Raw genomic sequence first — 15,599 nt, 5'->3', positions numbered from 1 at the left:
AGAGACAAACAAACACCAAATCAATAAAAAATAAATGTGATAACAGATTTTCGGATTATACCAATAACTGGGACTATTACAATTTCATACAATGAGTTGGGTTTGGCCCGGTGTGACAGCCCGGCCTCTGATTGGTCAATCCTCCTGCCAATCATCCTTACGTTTTGTTCGTACCCACTGTCAATCTAGTAGTGCTCGAGCTACTGCAGGTGCAAAGCTGTTCGCTGGGCTACTAGTCACTGCAGTGAAGCCGAGGGAAAAAACTGACATTTCACGGTAAAGTCTATGCTTTTTGTCGTTGTCGCTGCTGAGATAAGTTTAAAAGTAGTCACTAATAGCATGTAGACTATTTGTCGCCAATGAGGTAGATGACTCAGTTCGAAAATATAGCTGTAAAATAAGGTAGAGTAACCTTCATTTGACATAGGAGGGATGCTTAGCTTAGCTCCTGCTGCTACTTTAAACATTTGTTAACGGTACTCGTCGTTAGCATTAAAGGTAGCGTTTCTAGGGTAATTGCGTGCCTTTTAAGGAAAAACTACGATTTTATCAATATTACTACTGTTTTCTTATCAATCGTTTCATGTTTATTTTAGGGGAGAAGTACTCTGTACATGAATGCCTCGCGCTGTATTTGGCAGGTTTTTATCCACCTAAGATGACTAGACTGTCGTTTTCAGGCTGCTGTGGTAACAAGCTAGCACCGGATAAGTTCCGATGTGGATGCTTGATGCCTTTAGGCCGTTTTGAACAAGAGTATGTTGTGTTCACAAGCAGGCACAGTTTGTTCCATTTAATGTGGCCCACCATGCAATTTCTGTTCACCCATATGGTCTTTTTTTTAATTGGCTGTCTAGCTCCACGGAGGTTCCTTATCCTCCCTCTCTGGATGGGAAAGGGATGTCAGTTTAGCTGATGCTTAGCCTGCTAAGCCCTGGTACTTCCGTCCTCTTATCTTGGTGGGGCGGTGGTGAGCGCTTCTTGCCCGACCAGGGTTATTATCATGAAGTGGAACCACTAAAAGCTGTGAAGGATTATTGGCTGCTTGTATTTACACAGCCTCTTGGCAAAACGGAGTTTATGCCTTGATAAAAGCTATGTTAATGAGTCTGTTGGAAACCATATGGAGTTTAACTTGGCAGAGTATATAACATCTGCACTGGTTAAACGTGTCTTTTTAAAGAAGTTTTAGTCCATGAATATGAATTCACTAAACAGTAACTTCCTTTTAAAATTTGAAGACGTGTGAAAATGATCAAATGAGTTATTCAGTAACACTAACCTTTTTCTCAGGCTGGTTTTGCACCTTTTTGTCTTTGATTTAATGCAAGTATTAGCATTAGAATTTAGCATTATGTTTTTTAATAACATAAGTTTACAATTCTGGGGTTAAGATGCATTGACATTACTTTGTAGCTCAGACAAAGGATACATGATTCTGTTGTGTCAATCAAAAATAACTTCAAAGGATATCTCTTGGTAATATCAGTGGTTTAATCTTTTACTTTATTTTTCAAAGGCCTTTGCATTTGAAGATGGTTACAGTGTGGTTTGTAAGTGAACTGACTTTATTGTTCATAGACAATTTAAAACTGAACTGTAAAGAGTGCATTTGATAAAGTGTGTCTTAAGCAGGAGTTGTTAGTGTATGACACTATAGCTAAATGAAATAATTACTGGCATAATTGGAAGAACTCTACAAAAACTACAAAAACTTTTTTCTTTTGTGACTGGGGGTGTTTGGTTATATTGTAGTGTTTCTGTAAAAAAAAAAAAAAATACAGTAACTGTGTGTCAGTAACTGTAATCTGTATTCCAGATGGCGTCTGCAAATGCCACATATGGACAGAAGGAGTCCACGGACCAGAACTTTGATTACATGTTTAAAGTCCTCATCATTGGCAACAGTAGTGTAGGAAAGACTTCCTTCCTTTTCCGCTATGCAGACGACTCATTCACACCAGCCTTTGTCAGCACAGTGGGCATCGACTTCAAGGTCAAAACCATCTACAGGAATGACAAGAGAATAAAGCTGCAGATCTGGGTGAGGAAGTGGACACATACATTACATGCTTTCAAACCTGCTGAGGTTCTTGGGTACAAATCATCTGCTGGTTATCAGAGCAGGTTGGTGTCTCTGAAGGTGATGAGACAAATATAGAAAACAAATTTAGAGAATACATATGTCCTTTTATGGGGGACAGTTGAATATTGTTGGTTTTTATTGTATTTATGGTCTGGTCATTGGTACTGACCTGAACTGTGCTATCTAGTTTCAGGTACTGTTTATTTGGATCCAACCTGATATTTACCTTTTCTTTTATAGTACAATAATGCACGCATAGTCTGCCTAAAATAGGCTCAAATTCTGTTCTCTCTGTTCAGCTCCATGAAAAATATACTAAAATTTGACTGCAGTTCAACAGTAGTGAAATCCTTTATATAGTATTTCAGGCTGCAACAAACTATTATATCACTATAACAATGAATCTGCTGATAATTTTCTCACACAATTGTTTATTTAGTTTATTTAGGTAGTTTATTAAAGTTTACCAAAGCCTAAAATAATACTTCCAATGTTGTTTAAAAACCCAAAGATATTCACTGTACAATATTATAAAACACTGCAAAAAATGTAAATCTGCAAATTTAAATTGCTGCAAACAGGTAATTATAAACATTTTTGTTTGCAAAGTATGTCAAAGTTTAAACAGTTACTTGTTGTTTCAGTTCTAGTATCCAATAAGATATAAGGCATAACTGCTTGCAGATCTTTCCTTAATAGGAATAATGCTGTTCCAGCACATCTGTAATTTAAACTTTGTCTATTATCACATGTTTCTAATTATAAGCAGCTGAACTGGTCATTGCAATTCCCAGTATAAATATATATCTACTTTGTAATGACAGTACCCTTGAAATGTACCAAACATGAGCCATAAAACCTGACCCTTGTGAGCCTAGAGGAATACCTATCCTCATGGGAATTTAGCTGAATGCTAAAGACAAACCCCAGGAGGCACATGAACAGCTATAAATTCTTAGCAGGCATTGTGTGACATTGATCTGTACAAAAAGATGCATTTTTTTATGTTCTGCTTGGACATGGCAGTAATTCCTATTCCCATGTCCTAGAGACATCAGGGACATTTTTTGTATGTTTTATCTGATACTTGTGTTGTTCTGGCACTAATACTATTTATGCTCAAAAGTAACCCTTGTGTATTTCTGTAGGACACTGCTGGCCAGGAGCGCTACAGAACGATCACTACAGCTTACTACAGAGGAGCCATGGGCTTCATCCTCATGTATGACATCACCAATGAGGAGTCTTTTAATGCTGTGCAAGACTGGTAAGGGACAGCTGAGTGTGCATGTCACTGCAGATGAAGGTGGCAACTCACAATTTTATTGTTTTGTTTACTTATTTTCTGTTCAGGTTTACTCTTGTTTATGACCATCATTTACCCTGATGCTAATTTTCTGAGATCAGGAGTGACAGGAACTAGACACACAGTGGAACCATAGGAGAGAAGTCCTTGTTTTACTGCGGTGATGCAGCACTTGTTTGCAAGTGAAAACAAGAAGGATAGCGATAAAAATCTCTAGTCATCTGTTGCTTTGTGAAAGGGCATGTTTGTGCCACAAATATTAGTACTGTGTTAGAGATAAATTACAACTGAAATTACTCACCCAGATTAGTGGTTAAGATTAATGTAAACTTTTTGAATACAAAACACCATGTACACTTATCACAGCTAGGGTTAGGGTTAGTTATTTGTGTTAGTTATTACGGTTAATTGTGTCAGACTTGCTTGAAACCTCTTCGGTTGCATGTGGTAGGGTGCCTTGTTTTGAAGCTTTTAATAAAACCTCCCCCCTGATTTCCACACCTCCGCTTTATTAACTATATTGTACAAAATACTGTACTGTACTTTTAAGAAATTTAAATATGTTCAATCAAGTTGATGTAGCTGGGCACCCTCTACTATATCTGCCAACAGGTCGACCCAGATCAAGACATACTCATGGGACAACGCTCAGGTCCTCTTGGTGGGGAACAAGTGTGATATGGAGGATGAAAGAGTGGTGGCTACAGAGAGGGGCCGACAGCTGTCCGAACAGCTGGGTAAGTCAGCTGCTCTGAATAAAACTGGAGCAGGATACCAGATATATCTTACTGGTGCTTAACCTTTGTTCCTATACTATATGTATAAATATATGTAATTATGGCCCATATAACTTTAAGGAGACAGAGAATATATATATATACCTATTTTTTGATTTGTCAATTTGTAAATAGCAGCATGTGTAATAGTCATTAATTCAGTCTTCATAAGGAAAATAGCTGAGATGAGTTAGTTTGTATTTTCCACTCTTGTTTTTGGAACATGTAACATCAAAAACATATGGCTTGGGGAGTGGTTTGACAGTGTCATGGTATTATTTGGCAGCAATTAAAATCAGTGTCAAACCACAAGAGATTTAGGTTTGATCTAAAAATTGACATGGAAAAATGACAGAATTAATTTTCTTTGAGACTTGGAAATAGGTTTCATATGTGGTATAGAGGGGAAAATAAACATGGTTTGAGCTGCCTGTCTGACCCTAGCCATGACATATCCTGATATGATAAGTGGATTATCTGGATAAGCTTCACACTAGTATAATAAGTGGAACCGTACCCTATGTCTGTCTCTGTTACCCATCCTGGCAGGGTTTGAGCACTTTGAAGCAAGCGCTAAAGATAACATTAATGTGAAGCAGACCTTCGAGCGACTGGTGGACATAATCTGTGAGAGGATGGCAGAGAGCCTGGACAACAATGACCCAGCCGTCACCGGAGCTAAACAAGGGCCACAGCTCAATGAACAGCCTCAGAGGCCTCATCAAGACTGTGCTTGCTAAACACTACTCTTCACACACAAACACAAACGGTCTGCTGTCCGGTCAGTTTTGCGCTTTAATTTTCTATCTTATAACTACATACACAACTAAATGAAACACAAACACTGTCAAATGCACACAACCTGCCTGCTTAGATTCTCCACTTCTCTCAATACAGTAAGAGCAGTGTCCACATGAGCTGGCATTCCCCAAAGATTTGGTGTTTTCAGACATCACCTTAAAGCTTTTGTCCATTGGTGGTGCTACTTTAGTCTGAGGGGTGGAGAACAGTTAGAAAAGGTAAATTGCAAAGTTGTCTTTCTTCATAATTGCACACACTATGTATATGGGTTCACACACACACATCACTATATCTTTATAGAATTATAAAAGGCCAGTCAAGTCCGAGATGCTATAATTGCTTAATGATGTGAGAAATTGGTGTTTAACTGTAAAAGGCTGTGAGGGAGGGATGTTGGTCTCCACCTTCAGATACCAATCAGCACTAACGCCTCAATCCTAAATGGACAGAAATCTTGTGCATTTGTTTAACTTGTAGTCCCATTGCGAGTATATATTTTTTGTTGCTGTGGGTAGAGGGAGGTTGCTGTCTTTTCAACATTTTTGAGTTGGTTGGGTGTGGTTTTTGAGCATGTGAATTCACTGGTCTTTCCCAGTGTTGTACTTGTTACAATTTAAGTCTTAAATTCAAACAGGGTAATTTGAAGGGTTTTTTTTTGTTTTGTTTTAATTTTTTGGACTTTACGCATGAATAGAAAAAGTTATGCATATCAGTTTACTAGACAAGTGACATTGTTATAGTTTTCATATTATATATATTTTTTCCTATTTCTGTACATAAGAATGCTCTGGCTGGCAGTGTGAAACGTTTGGTCATTCTGGCCTTCAAAACCAGATTGTTTCAGTGCACAGTAAGAAGCTGCATAGCCTTTAGGGCTGCTAGTTTTTTATTCTTGGTCTTGTTTTTGTTTTGTTAATTTTGTTACTATTTTTTTAAAGACATGTCAAAATCAAAGGTTAAAGAATATATTTCACAACATAGAGAAGAGTAAACATTTTTAAAACTCAATAGATGTGCATTTTTCAATGCATGTATAATATAAATACATATACAGAAAGATTTAGGTTAATGGATCCCTACCTGTGCTAGACATTTTTTAACCAGTGCTGGTTGATGGATGGGTAATTGTATGAGCTGTGTTCTGAATCCTACAGTTTCAGTACCAAATTGGACTAAAGATTTTACATTAACCCCATTGCCCCCTTCTCATTGTATTAACTTTCATGCACTGCATAAAATGTGCAACATGCACTCACAAGAAAGGCATTTGTTTCAGTGTAAGCGCTGATACACCACAGACCTGCCATCTCCATCTCATTCCAGACAGTCTGTTTGTGTCATTGTAGAGGATCTTTTCATCTTTTATTTTAGTGAGGAACATGATATGTTTAAGCATGTTAAATGTTAAATACAAAGTTTGGTTTCTCTACTAATGTATAAAGTACAAAATCCTGACAGTTACACAGTCACATATTTGATAAGGAATGCTAAAATATTTTCAACACCTTTTTATATATATATATATATATATATATATATATATATATATATATATATATATATATATATATATATATATATATATATATATATATATATATATATATATATATATATATATATATATATATATATATAAAATTTGGAACTTATTTATTTTAAATTATTTATAACTTTATTTATTTTCAAATGTGTGTTCTTCGTAGATTGTGGGTTGCAATCTGCACTTGACTTTTAAAAGAGGTGTTCAGTAGTATTCAATTGCTTAAGCTGTACCAGCTTTTAAATAAAAAAGAAAAACTAAACTAAAGTGTTTGCACTGAGCACAAAGCTTAAGATGTTTCCTTAAAAAGAGTTAAACATTCCAGTGTAAAAATCTTTTATCACGTCTATGTGGCTTTGGCGGGAAGTTTGTTTGTCTTTTGATATCAGTTATGTAACTTTTGAGACACAGCAGTGTACAAGCAGACTGTTCTCACAGAGCAATAGCAGATATTTCTGTCCACACCCAAATATCAGCAATGTACAACTGCAGTTAATGGTTGAAACACACGTCCTGTGTATGTGAATGTACAGTTTGTTTAAAGGCAGCCATAATAGCTTTTTTCCAAAGAGGTCTCAATGATCAACTTAAAGGTAAAGGAAGGACTGTTTTGCTGCTCTTTGCAGTAGTTAGGAAAAGGGCAGATGTTTTGGAAAGTACACTGAATACTCTGAACACTTCATTAACATTACTTTCTGCATTTGTTCACTTTGACTGTTTTGTATTTGTTACTTTATTTATTGTGTTTTGCTACAGCTATAAACTTGCTGATGACTTGGGGAAAACACATGGATCCAGTTTCCTTCTCCTCATCCTCCCTCTCTGTCATAAATAATCATTGTAAATAGGACTTTTTAGCCAGTCAGGTATTCGTTATGTGAATTGTGCTGTAATTCTGTAATGCCAGATTTGCTAAAATGAAGAATCAATAAAACAAATTGCAAAAGCTTTGAGTTTTGTTCTGGTCATACAATCATTCTCAAAGACCAGTGATTCCCCAGAAGTGCAGGTGATGTTTCAGAAACTGTTTAGAATAAGTTGTATTGTGCCCAGCAGAGGGCATAGTACTCCAATAATGTATTTTTCTCCCGGCGTCAGTTGTTTGACCATCTTTGGTTTGGTTCAGCTTCTCTGCTACACTTCATAAACATCCACATTTGCAACTGTGCAACTAAAGATAATTTAAAGGTCTATAGTGATGCATTTACTCATAATGAGTCCCTGTAATAGCTAGCACACCTGCCCATCTTAGTAAGAATTAAAACACGATCTGTAGTAATGTAGTGAATTTAATAAATGTTAGAGGCTTGAAAGTCCTTTACATAGATAAATGGGATTTCTCAGCATGTACACTTACATTCATAGAAGTCCGAAGACTGGGGAAATATGCACCAGCCACCATAATCCAAATACAAATTTTACTGTACACAAATGCAACAAAACATGCAGTGTTCATGTAGCAAAAAAGACCATATGTAAAATAAATGTTTCAGTAAATAAAATATGTCATTGCTAAGTGCTTGTAAACAAGTAAGGCATAATATTACACAGTGGATGACAGCACCTGGTGACACCCTGGAGTTTGGTTGCACTCTTACTGAGATTGTCCAGCTTACAAACAGATAAATGCTATCCTACACCAGTCCACTGGATAGCGATTTGCTACATGGCTTCCCAAAAATTAGGGCAATGAAATTTTCTGCATAGCCCTGCCAGAGTTTTTTGTATACAAGAGGCTGCAGCCGATGCCTCCTGCTCCCTAACCTGTCATTCCAGTTGACGTGCGCTTTAAAGGCCTGCACATTTCTAGTGAAGTGCAAGTATTTCTCGGTTACAGCCTTTTGTGTGCTTTCGCACTGTCCTCACATCGATTTTAGGTTACAAAAATGCAAATGTCCCTCGTAATGCAAGGCTGTATCCTCAGAGCAAAGAGCTGTAAAACGTACACAGTCACTGTGGTTTAATAGGCTTGGACCTGATTTGGTAAAAGCTGGCATCCGCTGCTGACATGGTTCATCACCTTCTGCTTCAGCTGGGCCACTTGCTCCCTGAGGACGCTGGCTGTGGAGGCCAGCTCGGTGTTTTGCGTTTTCAGGGTCTTGACCTTGTCCTCCAGCCGAGAAATCCTCTCTAACTTTCTTTTGCGGCATTTGGAGGCGGCTATCCTGTTCCGCAACCTTTTCCGCTCCGCTTTGATGCGCTCCTGGTTGTCCATGTCAATAGGAGACAGAGGGGGGCTGTCCCCTAAGCTCTGCATGTCTGGTACCGTCTGGGGCTCGTCCTTGACCACACCGGCAGACTGGAGTCGTGACAGTGCCGCCGCAGCCGCCGCCTGTTGCTGCGTGCTGGGCAGATGAGACGGAGGCGGAGGGAATGGGATGGTGTCCGTGGAATAGTTGATGGTGGTGGTTCCGAGTGGGCTGGCCGCGTAGCCATTCAAAGTAGTGTATACAGGAAGGTCTGATGTCTGGAGCCCGGCGGACCCCACTGGGTTGGATGACCCGAGGAGCTCCAATCTATCCACAGACACGCACCCCGCTTCGTTCAGCTGGTTCTGCTTGTGAAGATCCTCCAGCGCCTTGACGAACCCCTCGGCAAACTCCTGCTCGTCACTGGCGGACTTCGGGTAGAGAAACTGGGAAATCGGGTTGGCAGTTGTGACCAGACCGTTGGACTGGATAATAAGGCGCTCCAAGTCCGGTGAGGCGAGTTTCAAAAGTCCCAAGTCTGAGGAGTTAAGAAGTCCGTCTGTGTCCCGGAGCGGGTTTGATTTAAGTTCGGTGTTCTGCTCGTCCAGGTTCAGATTAATTTCCTTTTTCATCATTGTGCTCTGGAAATATGTAGTGTGAACCCTCGGATTATTGACCACGGCGCCTGGGTAGAGGCTTGTTTCCATTCTACACCCTCACATGAGGGAGTGTCGGGCGTTACGCATTAACGATTGTTGAACAGGAACATCCAAACATGAGGAAATCAGCTGATCTTTACTTTGTGCGACCCCGTTTCCTTATCCTATAACCGTTTACTGTCAGTCTATACGCCGATCACTTGAGCTGTTGTGCCAAGGGGGCTCTAATGTGTCTCTAATGTGCGCGATGATATTGTCTTTTCCCGATGGCACGACTGCTATGCGCAGCGCCAGACCTCGCTAGCTTTCTAGACCTAAAAATTCCATTATGTCACTCCAGAGCGCGGAGATTGGCCCAAAATGACGTTGGTTTCCGGTTCAATTTGAATAAGGGGCCGAACCGGTCTTTATTGCCATGGAGACTTTAGGTAAACTGCAAACAGTGCAATGCATTGTGGTTTGATGTCATAGCACAAAAAAGCTCAGGGTCGCCAAAAGAGAGCAGAGACTGGGCGGGGAAGGTGTAAGAAGCGAAGGCCAAGGAAAGGAGGAACAGAGGAACAAGTCCCACAGACAATATTCCTTTATCTCAGGCTCAGGCAGCTTTTAAAAGAAAAGTAGAATAGAAAAGAACAGACTCGGTAGGACAAGACAGACTGCAATCGGGCCAATGAGTTTAAATGTTAAAGGCTACAATGCGTCTTGTTGGAGCACGTTTAGCATCAGCTGTTAACATTACACCCTCGCACAAACAAGACTAAAATATAGAGGCTTGAAATGAGGCATTACAAAGTGTTCTAAAAGTGTGGAAGTCTTGGTGAAACTGAGCATGAACTAGAAAAGGGAAGGAAACAGTGTGTTGTGTCTGTGATTGATAGCAGCATGTGAGGATGGTGGAATACAAACATGCTGCATTCTCAAGGTTTTATTATCTGGTGGATGTGAGCTGCCTTCTGCCTCTCTGTACAAAAAACTTGTTCTAAAAGTATGTGCGTAACCTTCAGTGGCTACAAAGCATGATGCACTAGACTCTGAGATTTCATACATATATTTATGCAGTTTAATAAAATCAAAGAAAAACAATTCTTATCATGCAAATAATGCAGCAGTTCAGAACATATATGTAAAAGTGTGTTGATTGTGTGGAACAATGAAATAAGTATAAATACTAGACACAAAGTGAACTACACTTTGGTGGAAACTACAGAACCTACCGATTGTTATTCCTTCCATACACAGGAAGGATGTCGGCAGACTGTCTGCATCAGCACCACAGAGAGGGCATCATTAGTTCCCATGGCAACACTGACATAGCCAGTGATGCAAATGGGATAGAAAGGTGAATGGGTTGAGGGAGCAGAAGGAGGGGCTCTTGGCAACTGCAGTGCAGGTTGTGTAGGTGGTCGGAGGGGGTGTTACAGTGTGTGTAATGTGGTTCAGAAGCAGATGTGTTGTTTCTTCAAGCTTTGAGGAACTAAGAGAAAGGATCTATTTGAGGCTGTCACCTCATAATAAAAATCCCCACCCTATAGAGAGCATATTTCCTCCTGTGTGCCAGTTTGCAGCCACATAGGGTGCAGTGTCCAGAATGTGTGAGTCATTTCTCAACCCAGGGGCGTGGACCGCACAGTGCAGGAGGATGAAAAAAAGAGCTGTTGCTGTAAAGCAACATTAGATTAGCTCTGCCTTCATGACAGCAAATTGAGAGGAAGGTTTGGCATGTAAACTCAGGTAATAGCGTGTTTCAGAGGTTGTATAAGATACAGTTTTTCCTCACTTAACCAAAGTAGTGTCCTCTGACTTTAAGCCTCATGGCAGAAACTAACATGTTCTGCAACACCCTGTGTCGCTCACGGGAGCAGCCTAGTAAAAATGCAGAGCAGTTCCACTGGTTTGTTGCTTAATGGTCATTCATGGGGGCTTCTCAACAGTTTTTTGTTCACTGTTCACTTTGGCTGCCCGACTTTTTTGCCTAACTTTTGATCTATGAATGCAGTGCAGCTGCTTGGTTTTTATATTCAGTACACATGTGGCTTCAATTACCTTCCATTGTATCCAAACCCTTAGATTAAAAAGCATCTGTTTTCATTCCCTCCTGCTCTTAATACAGTTCTGACTGTTGATGCTAAGCTGATTTCAAATTCAAATTCACAGACAAATGTGATTTGGTTTTATTCTACTCCTTACAGTTGTTGCAGTGCTTACTGGAGTCTGAATTGTCGTGGAGAAGTGCATGCCCTTACAGTAGATGGCAGTGTGATCCATACAGATTTATTGTGTCATTTTCTTTCAGCAGTGAACAAGAGGAAGACAGCAGCAAGCACTGACAATCTTGTTATTCTTGTTAGTGATAGTTGGTTCCTTTATTACAAATTTATCAGAGTTGCTCTCATAACAAGCAAGGAGAATGGCAAATAAGAAGAAAGTAATAGTAACAGGTGAGAGTCTTTATTTTGTCAAAGAACTGGAAGGAGATAGTATTCTGAGATGATTTATGGTACTACAGTGCTGTTAAGCTCTGAAAAGACTTTTCTGCCTGTGTCTGAGCTGTGGAGTTGAATTGGCTGAAATAATTTAAGGATTGTGTTTATTTAAAAAAAAATAAATAATGGTGCATTAAAAAATGATCTGAAGAGGTGGGTTTTGCTGTCAAAAGAGAAGATGGTTGTCTGGTGATTTAGCTAAAAAATGTATCTGGCAGAGACTGAATGAAACTCGATTTAATATTTTTTGTAACACAAAACTCTTCGACAACAATAGCAATCTTATCCTGTGTCTCTGTATCAAGTGCTTTATGACTCCAGTCAATGTGTAACTTGATGCAACCTTTATACTTTGAATTGAATTAGTAGTTCATTTTTTACATTAACCCTTATCACGGCCCTTGAGACTTTGCCTTACACTGTGCCCTGCACAGTGGTACAGCTAGAAAGCCTTGTTGATTGTGTTTTTAAACCCTCGTCTCTGCAGGCTTCGAGCCTTTTGGAGACCATGCAGTAAACTCCAGCTGGGTGGCAGTACAGGTAATCAAATGGTCTATATTTAAGGTGCCAGTTTAAGGTGAAGCTGAAGCTGAATATTACCTTTAATCAGTATTACAATTAATAATGTACATTTAAAATTGATTTATTAGCCTTGTATCATTTTGTATGCAAGATTGTTAAAGTTAGTGATAGTGATAATTATCATTATTAACAGTTTTGCTGATATTTTAGAAAGACCAAGGATGAGGATGAAACAAATCCCTGAAATGGAAGAAAAGTTACCATAGGGATTTAATTTTTTACTCCATACGGTCTGTAGGATTTTTGGTTAGGAGAGATTGTCATTTAATTTATTTTAAAGTGGACCTGTGAAGCCCTGTGACTTTAATTTGAACCTCAGGCTACACCAAGTTCTGTATACCACTATATACTATATAACGTATGTATATATATATATATATATATTGTATTTTGGCACAGGAACTGGCGCAATTAGGGTTGGGTGAGGGGGTAGACCTTTCTGTGCATGAGATGCCTGTTGAATACCAGGCTGTTCAGGGCTTATTGCCATCACTATGGAAAAAGCACCAGCCTCAGGTATTTACTAAAAGCAAAAATACTGTACATAAATATGCATCGCTCATAATTTAAATACAATGTTTCCAAAAAGCTGTCAATCAAATTAAGACCTTGTCCCAACTAATCTCTGACATGTCTATGTTTTGGTGTCTTTGGAGCAGTTAGCGGTGCATGTCGGTGTCTCTGGATTAGCTACCACAGTCACTCTGGAGCAGTGTGGTCACAACAAAGGTTACAAACGCCTGGACAACTGCAGCTTCTGCCCCGCCTCCCACTGTTGTATGGAAAATGGCCCTGACTGTATAAACTCAGTCCTGGACATGGATACAGTCTGCAAAAGAGTCAATGACTCCAACATTGGGGTGAATGTTTCTGTGTCTAAAGATGCTGGAAGGTAAGTTCTGATATTTACAAGTTGCAAAGTTTACAATTGCAATTCAAATTTTAATGATTTAATCTCAGTCTACCTAAAGGCTTTTTAATTACATGGACAAGTAGGCTACTACTGTTACAAATAACAATGCTAGGACCCTAAAATGAAGCAGCTAAATGTGTTCATCATACACTTATTTATTTTTTACATCTGTGATCGTCAAAATGTTTGCATCCTCAGCATCCTCATAGACAACTGGTTAAGGCACATGACACATAACCACAGCATCCATGGTTAAAATCTCGCTCTAGGGACCTTTGCTCTATTTCATACGCCATGACTCTTCCCTGTTTCCTGTCAGCTCTCAACGTCAGTCTGTCTAATAAAGGATAAAGAAATAAATTGAAAAAATGTTTAAAAAGATTACTTCATCCTTTGAACCCTGCCAGGTATCTTTGTGACTACACTTACTACACGTCTCTGTTCCTGGGGCATGGCTGTTCTGCCTTTGTCCATGTGCCTCCGTTAGGGAAACCCTACAGCAGCCAGGACTTGGGTAGAGCCCTTCAGGCCATCATACAGGAGATGCTGAACCTTCTGCAGCTGAATCCTGCTGACAAGGAGCACAATCACAAGCATCAACAGTAGCATAATCACTAAAGACTGTGTCACAAACTGAGGAAACTCATAGATTTAACTAGCCACAATGGATTACTGGCGTGTCATTATGTTTTAATAAGTGTATGTTCGGAGGAAAGTAGATTGCCTTTGATTTAGTTACGTGGCTTGGAAAATTTACAAACTGCGTCTTATATTGAAGATATTAAAAACTGAAGACAGTCGACCATTAGTTCCAGAAATTACTTGCAGGAATTTAACTTCTGTTCAACTTAGTTAACGTAGTGTGTTTGCACTGCTTTAAAAAAGTTATATTTTAAAAAGGGATTTTAGGAATTAAAATCAAGTGCACAGTGCAGGGCACAGTTCAGTCAATGTAGATTAAATGAATTTAATAAATGTCTTATGTGTCTATGGACTGTATGGATAAAAATAGCTCTGCAAGGCAAAGACATTCTAAAGCTGTTTAATTAAAGCACCTGACACCTTCTAAGATGCATTTGTCTTTGTCATTTTAGAAGTCAGATGTCAGTCACAAGAAATATTACTACTTTTGGCTACTACTTGGTAAAAGTAGCCAGGTACAATATATTCTAGAGTACAGTCTTTTTTGTGTTATTAGTGTTTAAGGAGATGCATTGGTCTCAATAAAAAAAAAAAAACAACAAATTATGGTTTATAATTTGACTGTTTAAAATTATAAATCAGCTATCTGATCATATTTAACATAGAACTAAAAAACAATTTAAATAATGTTTCACTAAATATCAGTAAATTAGACCTTTCTTTCACCTTTGTTGTGTTCAAATCCTGGTTTTTATGCTACACAGAGAACAACCCTTATTAAGCTTAAATCTTGCTATTTTCTGATCGTAAACATAGTGTATGTTAAGTGTAAAACGTGTTGTATGCTTTGAGGTTTAACGTTTTAAAATAACATCCTGTGAAAACGACAGAATCCAGGGTTTGTCCCTAGGTTATAAGGTCAAGGCGTAGATTATAATTCAATTCACCTTATTGTCATCCAACCCTACAACCCATACAAGAGGATGGCAGCCACGCTGAGAATGATTCCTTGATTTCACGATTGTTAAACCTATCTCAGTCAAAACATATTGTTTGTCATGGCTGAATGACAACTCCTCATTCCACTGTATTGAAGCAAAGATTGTAAAAGATCATTTGATATGACTTGCTTATGTGTTTTTATGGATGCTTGATAAAACAGATAAATATTTAGCTTGTAATTTATCCTTTTGCATTGTACCCAGAAAGGTAGGCAATGCTTTGTTGTGTATAGCGTTCAAATGAATCATTTTATATTTTATGAAATTTCAAATTCCTTTGGCACAGGGAGAATTGCGAAAATATTGGGTGTAGTAGCCTACACTGTGGTTTTACAAAAGTGCTAAACTTGTTCTGAATTGACAGGTAGATGCAGGGTAGAGTGGAATGGAAACCCTATTTATAAAATTAGGATATAGTTTGAACTTGATGTTAATTTTTGCTATAACTCTCTTTGCATGTTCTTAAGTATTATTTGTCTAATGTTGTATACCATATTATCTTATGCATTCATTATGTTGTGTGTGTGTGTGTGTATATATATATATATATATATATATATATATATATATATATATATATATATATATATATATGTATTTTTAACATCAGGTCATAAA

At 38.5% G+C, this 15,599-nt stretch overlaps 3 protein-coding genes across 4 annotated transcripts; 2 read left to right on the top strand and 1 right to left on the bottom strand.

Annotated features, from left to right (window-relative positions):
- Window positions 1-148: 148 nt before the first annotated feature.
- LOC137140504 (ras-related protein Rab-3A-like) lies at window positions 149-6,559 on the top strand. Its single transcript, XM_067528681.1, has 5 exons — window positions 149-276; window positions 1,820-2,044; window positions 3,235-3,353; window positions 4,005-4,129; window positions 4,718-6,559. Exons 2-5 carry the CDS (start codon window positions 1,820-1,822, stop codon window positions 4,906-4,908), a joined length of 660 nt encoding a protein of 219 aa, XP_067384782.1. The 5' UTR covers window positions 149-276; the 3' UTR covers window positions 4,909-6,559.
- Window positions 6,560-7,783: 1,224 nt separating this feature from the next.
- Window positions 7,784-9,641, bottom strand: LOC137140502 (transcription factor JunD-like). Its single transcript, XM_067528678.1, has one exon. The coding sequence runs from the start codon at window positions 9,406-9,408 to the stop codon at window positions 8,473-8,475; it is 936 nt and encodes a 311-aa protein (XP_067384779.1). The 5' UTR covers window positions 9,409-9,641; the 3' UTR covers window positions 7,784-8,472.
- Window positions 9,642-9,688: 47 nt separating this feature from the next.
- Window positions 9,689-15,507, top strand: LOC137140503 (pyroglutamyl-peptidase 1-like). 2 transcript variants are annotated; one of them, XM_067528679.1, is made up of 5 exons: window positions 9,689-11,798; window positions 12,331-12,383; window positions 12,825-12,941; window positions 13,085-13,317; window positions 13,746-15,507. In XM_067528679.1, the coding sequence occupies exons 1-5, from the start codon at window positions 11,768-11,770 to the stop codon at window positions 13,942-13,944; spliced, it is 633 nt and encodes a 210-aa protein (XP_067384780.1). In that variant the 5' UTR covers window positions 9,689-11,767; the 3' UTR covers window positions 13,945-15,507. The 2 variants fall into 2 exon arrangements, with proteins under 2 accessions (XP_067384780.1, XP_067384781.1); XM_067528680.1 differs by lacking the exon at window positions 12,825-12,941.
- The last annotated feature ends 92 nt before the right edge of the window (window positions 15,508-15,599 follow it).

This window comes from Channa argus, chromosome 14, assembly GCF_033026475.1.
Source record: "Channa argus isolate prfri chromosome 14, Channa argus male v1.0, whole genome shotgun sequence".
NCBI lineage: Eukaryota > Metazoa > Chordata > Actinopteri > Anabantiformes > Channidae > Channa > Channa argus.
Note: the sequence above shows the minus strand (reverse complement) of the source record. Positions and strands in the feature narration are given on the sequence as shown.

What these genes read in the sequence shown, in the direction of transcription:
- LOC137140504 (XM_067528681.1), top strand. Translation starts at nt 1,820, where the DNA reads ATGGCGTCTGCAAATGCCACATATGGACAGAAGGAGTCCACGGACCAG. An exon ending in GAATAAAGCTGCAGATCTGG is followed by an intron (nt 2,045 to 3,234) that starts GTGAGGAAGTGG and finishes GTATTTCTGTAG; the next exon opens with GACACTGCTGGCCAGGAGCG. An exon ending in ACAGCTGTCCGAACAGCTGG is followed by an intron (nt 4,130 to 4,717) that starts GTAAGTCAGCTG and finishes CCATCCTGGCAG; the next exon opens with GGTTTGAGCACTTTGAAGCA.
- LOC137140503 (XM_067528679.1), top strand. Translation starts at nt 11,768, where the DNA reads ATGGCAAATAAGAAGAAAGTAATAGTAACAG. An exon ending in GAAGAAAGTAATAGTAACAG is followed by an intron (nt 11,799 to 12,330) that starts GTGAGAGTCTTT and finishes TCGTCTCTGCAG; the next exon opens with GCTTCGAGCCTTTTGGAGAC. An exon ending in GTGTCTAAAGATGCTGGAAG is followed by an intron (nt 13,318 to 13,745) that starts GTAAGTTCTGAT and finishes GAACCCTGCCAG; the next exon opens with GTATCTTTGTGACTACACTT.
- LOC137140502 (XM_067528678.1), bottom strand. Translation starts at nt 9,408, where the DNA reads ATGGAAACAAGCCTCTACCCAGGCGCCGTGGTCAATAATCCGAGGGTT.